The sequence below is a fragment of the Saccostrea cucullata genome, unplaced genomic scaffold (genome assembly GCF_032062105.1).
Source record: "Saccostrea cucullata isolate Sc308-1 unplaced genomic scaffold, CSIRO_AGI_Scuc_v1 ctg273, whole genome shotgun sequence".
Classification (NCBI taxonomy): domain Eukaryota; kingdom Metazoa; phylum Mollusca; class Bivalvia; order Ostreida; family Ostreidae; genus Saccostrea; species Saccostrea cuccullata.
In genome coordinates, this window is record NW_026927629.1 from 29,089 (window position 1) to 40,999 (window position 11,911).

An 11,911-nucleotide genomic window follows, 5' to 3' on the forward strand; every position below is an offset into this window, starting at 1 on the left:
GTTGACATGTATTCGGTATACCGTGCCCGATGCCGGTTTGTACCGTACTGTCGTACTTAAAAATGTTGCAATGAATATTTCTAAAAAGCTTGCCTGACTAAAGAAATCAATATTTAATTCAACAAGTATAGTACAAACATGATAGTGATAAACTGTTCATTCATTTTTTTTATTTATATTTTTGGGGGGTGGGGTGGGGGTTATTTTATTTTTAAAGATCGTAATTAATTTATTTTAACGTGAGTGACTAAATTAAATAAATCACTAAATCTTTTCGAATTCTGAAAATGGGAAGAAGTTAATGTAAACAACCAAACATTTTTTTTACTTCGACAAAATAAATACAAATTTAGCATACAGTTCTTAACAGCTGTAAAATTAATTTGACCCTCTAACCTTAACATGCCTAACCCTGAAAACAAACAGTTTACTTAAAAATTCATTAATCATCAGGCATGAATTAATAGTAACAGGAGTGAATTTATGAATCATCAGCTTTTAAATTATTTATTTTTTCAAGAAATGACAATGATATTTCTATAATTATAATAAAAACAAAATGTGTTTGTGAAACACTATGCGCCCGGCGGCAACAAAGTTTTAAAAAAACTATTTTCAGCAGATAAGTGAAAGTCAAGGTCACAAGGTCATTGACCTTGGTGTCATTTGAAGAACTTCATTAGTGGAGTATGCACACCAAATAAATTTTGTGCGCAATAAATACACAGTTTTTTTCAATGGGTGGCACTGTAGTTCTCCGATCTATCAATATATTTTTTCGGAGAGCTACAGATCTGCAGCTAGGCAAAGGAACGAAAAAAAACTATTTTTAACATACAGGTCACTGTCAAGGTCACAAGGTCATTGACCTTGGTGTCATTTGAAAAGGTTTTATTAGTGGAGTATGCATACCAAATATAAAGTCTCTATCTTTCATGGTTCAAAAGTTATGGCGAAGGTTAAAGTTTGCAGATGAAAAGCTATTTATAGCATAAAGATCACAGTCAAGGTCACAAGGCCATTGGCCTTAGTGTCATTTGAAAGAGCTTATAAGTGGAGTATGCGTACCAAATATGAAGTCTCTATGTTTCATGGTTCAAAAGTTATGGCGAAGGTTAAAGTTTGCAGACAAACAGACATACATACAAACAAACAAACAAACAGACAGACAGGACAAAAACAATATATGCCCCGGATCTATCTATCCGGGCGCATAAAAATAATGGTGAGTGTCTTCTACTTTTCCACAAGAACATGATGGACTTGATATATAATGTTACACCTATAAAGATCAATATTTAATGCACAGTTATGTCGAAGTCTGCTCAATGTGTGGTATATATTACGTATTTTTTCCAAAACTGAAATAAGGTGGAGCTACTGCTATTTTTTGTGCAATCGTTCTTTTAAAGTTAGATAGTGAGCCCGAGTTTCTTATTTCTAGCGATAGGACTAATAAATTCCATTCGTTAACTACAGTTGGTACAAATGATGATTTATAAGTTTGCAGTCTACACATGGGTATATTATAGTTTTGAGAGAGGTGGACACGTTGCAAAACGTAAATCAGGTATTATATCACAGAGATAATCAGGAACTAAATTATTATGAATCTTATACACGGTATGTAATCTATGTAGCTTGCGTCTATCACTTAGTGGCTCCCAGCCAGTTTCGAAATATAAAGACTCTCTAGAAGCTAATAGAGTCAGACCAGTAACAATACGTACCGGCTGCTTGTAGTTGTAAATTTTCTAATTTTTCAGAATCTAACGTTGAACAACCTCCCCACACTACTGAAACATATTCAAGCTGGGGGGGAGGGAGGGTATAAATAAAGAAAGGCCATTAAATAGTTTAAGAAAATTCCAAATATGGCAATGAAAAGTTTTTTCGTATACGTGACATTTGGCGCGAAATGTTTGTGTCACACCTTTATTAAAACGAGTCTAAGACAGGCAGAATAAAATTATAAGTTATAAGCACGCACATGTCCTCAATTGGAAAAGCATTAAATTAATTTAAGTCCACTTTTATACTTTTATTCAAACTCTATAGATGTAATTCCCTTTTCTTACAGAAAAAAGTATGATTAATATTATTTATTTATTTATTTATTTATTTATTTATTTATTTATTTATTTATTTATTTATTTGTTTGTTTGTTTATTTACAAATATATAAAGAATATAAATGAATTATGCGTTACATACGCAGGCACCTAACATTTCTTTTTTCTTTTTCTTCCTTTTAATAAAAGATATGCCCCCGTGGCCTACATGTATTATTAGGTAGGGGTATATTTTTTTATAACTGAAAAGAAAAATTAGTAACGTCAGCTGGTCTCTGCGGTTACATACGAGGGTTGTTCGAAAAGTTCGTGGACAGCTGTCATACCTTTTTTATTTGACGTCATATGTTATCCAAATTTGGTGGAAATATTTTTACAATAAATCCAAATGATTTGGTTTAATTTTTCCAAAATATAACGATTCATTCAAAACCTATCCAGATTTTGAAAATGCAAAAATCGGATCGCGGAGCAGGTCAAAATTCAGAAAGTTACAGACAATACACTATATAATGTCTGTAGTCGTATTCTCTGTAAAATGGAGCAAAAACGAAAAACAACCTAAAAATCCAAATTAAGAATTGTTACATCGATTCGTATACCAAATAATGGCTTTATATTTTGCCTTGTTGAAAAGAAATCAACTTGAGAAGATAGGAAGTCCTTATTGAAAACGACAAAAACGATGACGTTTTAGAATTAACGTCACGGAGCAGCAGATAACGATGCAGTTTGGTGTTTTTCCCAAGAAAATCCCTGAATAAACTCTAAAAATATTTGAGGAATCAAGAAAATATGTCACAAGCCAGTTGTCACATGTGCATGTATGTACAAATAGTATCTATAGGCAGTGTTTCAGTGACAGAAATGTTAAAAAGTTAGAAAGTCAAGGAAAGACATGGGCGCTTTAGAGTTACGTATCCTGTGAAACTAGGGTTAATATAAGTACTAAAAAAAATCAAAACCTTAACTAAGGAAATTATACAACGAGAGCAATTCTTAAAAAAAGAAATGTCAAGTATTAGAACAAGGATTCAATGAGTGGGTATTGGATTATACTGTGTGAAATATGTAGGGATAGTATTTTTTAGAAATTCTTGACGCTATGTTTCGACGTTACTTTGCCGTTACGTGTGCTCCGCGCGTACAAAACATGTTGAATTTAAGGGGGCCGACTACATTTTCCATTGCGCAATATTTCGCGCATCATAGTAAAATGAAGCGTATCTACTGTTTTAATGCAACTTTTTTCGCTTAATTATTAAAATTAAACAAAATTAAGAAATTATAGGTATAAAAATGTAATTACAATTTGATATAACTGATTTTTTAACCGGATTTGCAATTGATAGGTAGGTTGACGTCGCTGCAGTGTCTTTTTGTCGTTATGATAATCTGTAGCTCTTAAAGAAAGGGATAATCAAAATATTATGAAAGAAAAAGTAATAAACATACGCTCTTGAAATTTAAAGCATAGAAATTTGAGAAAATGTCAAATATTTTTATCATGTTTCATGTGAATTCATTGTGTACGTCATATTTTGTAGTACTCTATAAAAAATAGGAATATTTGCTAATTTTTTGCATTTTGAGATGCCCCCTTTGGTAACAAGACGGTAGAATTTTGTGTTTCTTGCATATATTGTATAATATAGTATTACTCATCAAATATTATAGTTTGAACAAAATGTCTATTGTAGTATTTGTATAATTTGATTTAAAGTGCTAAAAATTGGCATTTTCCTATATAATCCTATAGTAAATGTACCTGTATCTTGAGACGGTCCCTCAAAAATACCTGGACGGTAGATTTCCACCAAACTTTGCATGTACACTGAAGTTAATGTAAGTTATATATGGTATAAAAATGAAGAGTTTCGCTACTGTAGTTTTCACACAATAAAACTATAGTCGGCCCCCTTAAAATGAAGTAAATTGATTTTTGTTACATCGAATGGTATGAATCTTCACACATCAACAAAACAAATATTTTTACATATTATATTGCGCTTAGTTTAAATTTCTAGTGAGTAATATAACGAAGATTGACATCTTCCACGAACTTTTCGAACAACCCTCGTACATGTACTAAAACATTACAATAAAATAATTATGAAGTATATTTTAGAGCAATTAACATTTTATAGATTCAGATGCTAATAATCTTATTTACATGTATGTCATTTAATTACGTTTAATTAACTGATCTTGACATAATAAACAGTTAAAAATGCGCTACATTTGCGCTACAAATAGAGCAAAAGCAAACAAAGAATAATTAATTTCAGTCATATTTTCATGTATGCCAAAAAATTATCGATAACACTTTTATGAGTATAATTTATAAAGATAGTTATCTGTATATTTTTATTATATGCAACTCATATCAAGGTGTAATAAAATATTTCAAAAAGCGAAATTCACAAACACGCATATACATATGTACGTATGCGTTTTTTCCACAAATTATACCAGATGAAAAATTAAAATAGAAACAACAAACACGTATTCATTTTTTCAAAAGAAAACTACACGAAATCGTGCGACAATTTTTACTTACCGAAAGCGTATATTTATTAAATATGTATACATGTATGTAGTTTTTGCGTATAATAGTTACTAGTATTAAATCAATCCTTGCAGAGAGTGTCATTAACCGAATTACAAGAAATATTCTCATGAATATCAACCTGATTTTATGACTTATTTGACATTTCATCAATTGTCTGCAATATTTTATATTAGTCATCACCCAATATATCATTGTATATTACTATAGGCTTGTATGTATATGTAAAATTACCCCGTATGGAACCTCTTGCCGTGTTTTCACAACAGTAGCAGCAACTATATCGATCGCCTGCGATATATATATATTTAGTATAATTTATCCACAGCTCTGTACGTCACTAAGAATTCAGACGTAAAGATGCGCTATATTTTTAGACAGGCGCCATGTTGGAACAAAAAGTCCGAATGAGAGATTTATTCATTGAAAGGAAATTTATATTACGCCATTAAGGTAGTAGGTCCATAAGGCTGCATGTGATAATTAATGGCGGGGAGTTCTTATCGAACCACTACTTGTTAACACCTAGCTGGGTATTGATCTCAGATGATGTTATACTTAGACATTATACTTGGATAACAATGACGACTGATTTGTAAGAAAAAAGTGGTTACAGAAGGGGCAAAATTGAAAGCCAAAAAGGCAGAGAGTTAGGTTGACAGGTGCTTGCTGCAGATGACAATAACATTATCCCAGAATGTTACTTAGAACGCAGATGGTGGGTATCGAATTTTACGATGCCGTTCTTAACAACGAATTACAGCTACTGAAGAGGATTGTGACCCAACACAAAATAGATCTTAATGCCAAATTTGTGGAGGTAAGAAAGAAGAACCACGCGGACCTGTGTCCGATTCACTTAGCGGCGTACAGAGGGTACACCTACATGTTACAATACCTAATCGAGTCCAAGTGTGACGTCAACAAAACGACAGCAACGTTACGTAGAACGGCGTTGCACTTCGCCGTGTTGCGCCACAAACTGGCCTGTATGTTGTTGCTCATCCGAGCGGGTGCTAAAATAGACGCTAAAGACACATTTAGCAACTCTCCCTGTCATTACGCGGCGGACGATGGCTACTGTCAGATTTTGGATCGTCTGATTCGACGCGGAGTAAATGTTAATACCCAGGATATAACGTCAAAAACCCCCTTAATGAAAGCCGTGAGAAACAATAAAACCGACGCCGTCATCCGACTGATCAGGGCTAACTGCAATATGAATATAACAGACAGGAATTATGACATGGCCCTGCATTATGCCTCCAGAAATGGGTGTGCTGACGTCATTGATATTCTTATTTCGGCGGGAAGTTTGATTGACGTTCAAAACTACTGGGGACGCACGCCCTTAATGGAGGCAGTGTGCTACAACCACAAGGAGGCTGTGGCTAGACTCTTAAAAGCTCACTGTGATTTAAATCGACGAGAATTCAAGACAGGAGACACAGCTTTGCACATTGCGATAAAGCGGAACTATACAGATGTAGTGGAACTACTTCTGAAAGCCGGAAGTCGGCATGATATTTACAATCACCAGAGTGAAACAGCCGCGTACGATGCGGTTGTCAGCAACAAAATCGAGATTATCAGACTCATGGTTGTTCATAACTGCGACCTAGAGCAGCCTGGGAAATATTTTACTAACGGTGTTTACAAATCGCTTTTTCAAATTGCTTCAGAGAGGGGCCATTTCACAATCTGCAGACTTTTAGCAGTGCATGGTTACGTGGACTATCGAGCCCGGATGTATTTTCACCCAAGCTATATCCCTCCACGGTTAGTGCCAGAGGCAGAATTTGTTGTAAACTGGCTGCGGAAGAAGATGCAGACGACTACCTCTCTTCAGCAGCTTTGCCGGAAGTGCATCCGGAAACGGATCGGGTACAAAATAGCAGAAAGCGTGGAGACTCTGCCAATGCCACGCGCTTTAAAAGATTACGTATTGATAAAAGATTTTAACGAAAACGACCAAATGAACTTTAAGTGAACTGATTTTTATGTTTTATTTTCAATGTGAAGACTCAATGCGATATACTTTATATGTCACTTCTGATATCAATGCAAAGTTTCATTGTTAATGGATTAAACCACATTTTCATTTATCGTTAACGTTTTGTGCTATATTAATAATAAACCAAAAAAGAATTTATGTTTTATAATAAAAGTGTTATTTATAATTTCATCCGACTCGAACACTGTCTTGTGATCGAGATTGGACATGATTTCTTTTAACTTGGCAAGCAACAGTTTTTGCCATTTATCCCAAACCCTCCACAGGTTCACAAAGCAGTCTTGTAGCAGTTTTCAATAAACTGAAAGAAAAAAGAGGACCGTAGGGATTTATGATCACTTCTGTTTCACGAGTTTTTCAACATAGATATACTTATATCCCACAAAGGAGATGAGTGGAGTCCAAGCGACACGTCATGCGCTACATCATACCCCTCCAATCTTCGATTACGGGGGCGTAATTATATCTAGCTAACTGTAAAATATGAAAGCCATAGCCCCACACACTCAAAAGTTATGGACAATTTTAAAGTTTTTTGCGGACAGACATACGGACTGACAGGGCGTAAAATTTGTCTCCCCTGCTTTCGGTGCATTATTGGCTGAGAGTCTGAGATGCAATTTTTTTATTGTCTACCGGTCAAATATCCGAATACAATATACGAAAAGTTCACAAGTATTCACATTTTAAAACAAGACGCGTTTCTGAAACGCTGATGCTCCCGTATGACAACTATGGCGAGGTTTGAAGTTTCTCAGAGTCAGATGAAAGTTTAACTCTTAGGTTAAGGTCAAAAGGTCATAATTGTTTGTACCCAATTGAAGGTCTTCTTGCAAGAAATACAACTGTGAAATATGAAAGCCCATAGTACTAACGTTTCAAAAGCTATGGTAAAGGTTAAATTTTTTTTAAGTGGGCCAATCTCTAAGATCAAGGTCAAAATTGTTGATATCCAAAGAAAGGTCTTGCCACAAGAAATACTTCTTTTAAAAATGAAAGCCTTAGTACTAACGGTTCAAAAATTATGACCAAGGTAAAAGTTCTAAAAAGTGGGCCAAACTCATAGGTCAAGGTCAAATGGTAAAATATTTTTATACCCATTCATTGTAAATTCTTGTCGCAGTAAATACACATGTGAAGTATGAAAGCCCCAGCACCAACTGTTCCAAAATTATGGCTATGGTTAAAGTTTGGAAATTGGGGGTTATAAGGGGGTCAAACTTCAACGTCAAGGTCACGATGTCAAATTTTTTGGTAAAAAGAAAGGTCTTGTCGTAAGGAATAAACTGTGAAAGATGAAAGCCATACCCCCACCGACTAAAAAGTTATAGACAAGGTTAATGTTTTTGCGGACAAAAAGAGAGGCAGATAGACAGGCAGACGGACGGACAGACAGGACAAAAACTATATTGTCCCGTCTCTTCGATTACGGGGGCATAAAAATATAAAAAGTCCTGTGCCTTCTGGAGCAAAGTTATGGCCAAATGGCCAAGTTGAAATTGATATGTAAGCCAAACTTCTAGATCAAATTCATGAAGTCAACAATGATATACCCGGTAGGTTGCTTTCTTTTCGTTTGAAATGGGTTGTCATAGGTATATATGAAACATTATATGAAAATCCATCTTCTCTCATTCAAAGGTCATTACTTATGTTAAAAAATGGAGAAAAACTGAAGCCCCCACTTCAAGGTTAAGGTTTCAAGGACAAAAACAAAAGTTCATTTGGAAAGGTCTTGATAAAAGTATAAATAATGCACTTGTCAAATGTGAAACCTTATCTTCTCTCATTTAAAAGTTAACCGCAATATATACAATGTTTTGAAAATTAATTAAGTCAAACTTCAAGGTCAAGGCCATGGCGTTTTAAGCTAAAGTGCTCTCGGAAACATCTTTGCCACAGTTAAAGTGCGTCGTTATTATGAAAGGCCTATTTTCTCTTATGCAAAAGTTATCACTGAAGTTAAATTTAAAAAAAAAGGCCAAACTTTAAAGTCATGGGGGGGGGGGGATTAAACCACGAGCAATTGACGTTATTTGGTCCCAGGAAACTTTAATGTTATGGATTTATACTTAGTGACATTTTTTTATAAGACAGATGTTTTGGAAAAGAGAGATGTTTTTTTTCTATCTGGATTAAAGTACCCTAAATTTTATTAAAAAAAACCCCTGTACATGGCCATTTTTAAAGGCTTAACAATTAAGAAATACAAAACACTCCTTGCTTGCATTGTCGTTTTCAAGTATTAGTCATACACGTACTATAGTACTGCTGCATGTCGTTTTGTTTTAGACTTTGTGAGGAGGTCGATTAATTATCCCCCACGTTTTCTTGTTTATGTTGGTGATTGGTTAATATATTGTTAATGCTCTTCTATTCAAGGTCGATGCTGTTAAAATTAATTAAATATTAATTTTTCTCTCTTTTTTGCCTGGTAACATCGATTAATATAATTTAGATATGACGTCATCGTCCCACGCTTTCGCGAAAGTGAGGACATACTATATCTTCTTTGTCCGTCTATCTAATAAAAGATAGGACTTTCATATTTCACATGAACATTAACTGTGACAAGACTTTGGCCTGTACTTTGATTTTTTTTCTATGTGACCTTGTCGTTTGAAGTACTTTTAGGATTTTTATCTTCAATAACCTTGTCCATATATCTGTTGAATATTAAAATCTTTAAAAAACGACAAGCTAGTAAGGTCAAGGTCACATAAAAACAATTAATATAATGTAGATATGACGTCATTGTCCCCTACGTGCCTCCATATGGCAGCTAATGACAAAGATTAAAGTTTCTAGAATGGAAATAAAACACTACTACGTGCCTCCATATGGCAGCTAATGACAAAGATTAAAGTTTCTAGAATGGAAATAAAACATCAAGGTCAGGCAATCAAAAACGTGTTGTTACCCAAAACACAGGACTTCTTTATTTGAATATGAAAGCCAAACGCCAACTGTTTAAACATTATGGCCAGTGTTAAAGTTTTTTTTAAGTAGGTCAGACTTTAGATCAAAGGCAAAGGACAAACTTTTTGAATCGAAAGGAGGTCTTATCTCAAGGAGCTAATAAGCTAGTTAAATATAAAGTAAATACATAGTTCTTAATGTTCAAGTGTTATGGCCAAGGTTAAAGTCTTTTCAAAGTTGATCAAATTCTAAGGTCACTGGCAAGGTCAAAAAATCAAAAATATTTATGCCTACGCAAAGATCTTCTCACAATATAAGTAAATACACACGTGAAGTTTGAAAGCCATATCTCTAACTTAAAAAGTTATGGCTTAGTGTAAAGTTAAGTAATTTGTTGTAAAAGGTCAAACTCCAAGGTCAAATATATTGGTTCACAAAGAAAGGTCTGTCACAAAGAATATACATGTAAAAGTGTGAATTATGAAAAGTTATTGCTCCAACCAATCAAAGGTTATGGGCGAGGTTCAAGTTTTGCGTAAAAACAAACAGCTAGCTAGACGGACAGGGCAAAACCGATATACCTCCAAATCTGCAAAAATGATTTACCAAGATAATTTTTCAATTAATTGTAATTCCCCCGGGAGTAAATAAACCATAAAGATTTCTTTGAGGTATATCTTTATAAGGGAACAATCGAATAGATGTTTTTGTTCTCAGAATTGAAGATTCGGGAGTATATATATATAAGTTTTTGCCCTGTCCGTCCGTCTGTCAATTTGTCTGCAAAAACTTTTAACCTATAATTTTGTATTAATTACCATCCAGTAAATTCAAATACACGTACTAAAGTATGACATGAAGTGTCACTACTTGATAATTTCACACATATACATTTATTTATATCTACAGCACAGGAAATTTTGCACACCATCAGAACGTTTCCGCATCCACTTTGAGATAAGTAAAATATATATATTACATATATAATAAATATACACTATGTACAGTTTAAGTAGGTAAAATTCTTACACATGCAGAAGTAGTGTGTTTTTATGCGCCCGAATCGATAGAACGGGGAGCATATTGTTTTTGTTCTGTCTGTCTGTTGTCAACTTTAACCTTCGCCATAACTTTTGAACCATGAGGGATAGAGACTTCATAGTAGGTATGCTAGAGACTTCATATTTTGTTTGCATACTCCACTAATTAAGCTTTTTCAAAAGAACCCAAGATCAATGACCTTGTGACCTTGACTGTGACCTATAAGCTAAAAATAGTTTTTCGAACCTTCGCCATAACGTTTGAACCACAAGAGATAGAGAGACCTGAAGTTTTTTTTTTATGTTTCTCCTGATCAGAAAATTGAGGGCTCATATTTTTAGTCCCCTGCCGTTGAAATCGTATGGGGGATCTAGGTTTCCTCTTTGCCTGTCTGTCCACCTGTCTAGCTGTCTGTCTGTCAGCTGTCCCATTTGGTTACTAGACACAAAAACCGAGATGATTTTTAGTATGTAAATGTATCTTGATGAATTATAGATCGTTTGAATTTGATTTTCTTTCCGTTTCTTTGATTCTTTAAGGAAGTGCCTTTTTAATTTTGAAAGGGAACCAGATTACTCTTACCGATAGGGGACTAGTATTGCTAATGGCAATACTCTCAGAATGCGTGTTGGGTTTACTCCTCTGACTGTCTGCTACTAATCTTGGCCATAACTTTTGAACCATGGCTTCCACGGCTTCGTATTTCACGAGTCTAATTCTAGATCTTGTTAAAAGAGCAAGACCTTTCTTTGGGTACCAATATTTTTTTGTTTACATATTCCATTTGGAAATTCCTAAACATAACGCCGTTGAAGCAGAGTCAAATCACTAAATTGTAATGTAGTAATATAGTTTTCAAGAACAATACTACGTGCCTGGATCAACGAAAGAAAACCTATCAATCAATGAATATTTTCTTCTAGTCTACTACCGAGACAGCGAAAATATACTATGTGTAAGAAAAACATATCCTGTACAAACAGCATGTCATCTCTCTATGAGTACTGGTTACTGCAGTAACGGAAACTCGGTTAATGTTATACCAGAGAATACTTATACTTGAGATAACTGTACATTGGTACATATATATATAAGGACACGCGCAACATACTAGTAGATTGAACTTTATTGTCATTTCTCGGGAAAGATGAAGAGTTTCAATAATATATATTCAAGGATTTTTCATCAATTGATATCTAATCAAAACCTCTGGTAATGTAATATGCTAATTTTTTGAAAGGTCAAATGTCAAGGTCAGAAATTCATACTTTCTTTCTGTGTGTAACACTCTCATTTC

General features: G+C 34.3%; 1 protein-coding gene across 1 annotated transcript; it reads left to right on the plus strand.

Moving 5' to 3' along the window:
• The first annotated feature begins 4,951 nt into the window (after positions 1-4,951).
• On the plus strand, positions 4,952-6,807 carry LOC134275018 (ankyrin repeat, PH and SEC7 domain containing protein secG-like). The gene has a single exon (XM_062757256.1). It carries the CDS (start codon positions 5,338-5,340, stop codon positions 6,628-6,630), a length of 1,293 nt encoding a protein of 430 aa, XP_062613240.1. The 5' UTR covers positions 4,952-5,337; the 3' UTR covers positions 6,631-6,807.
• The last annotated feature ends 5,104 nt before the right edge of the window (positions 6,808-11,911 follow it).

Excerpts from the sequence above, each read along its gene's own strand:
- LOC134275018 (XM_062757256.1), top strand. The coding sequence starts at position 5,338 with ATGTTACTTAGAACGCAGATGGTGGGTATCGAATTTTACGATGCCGTT.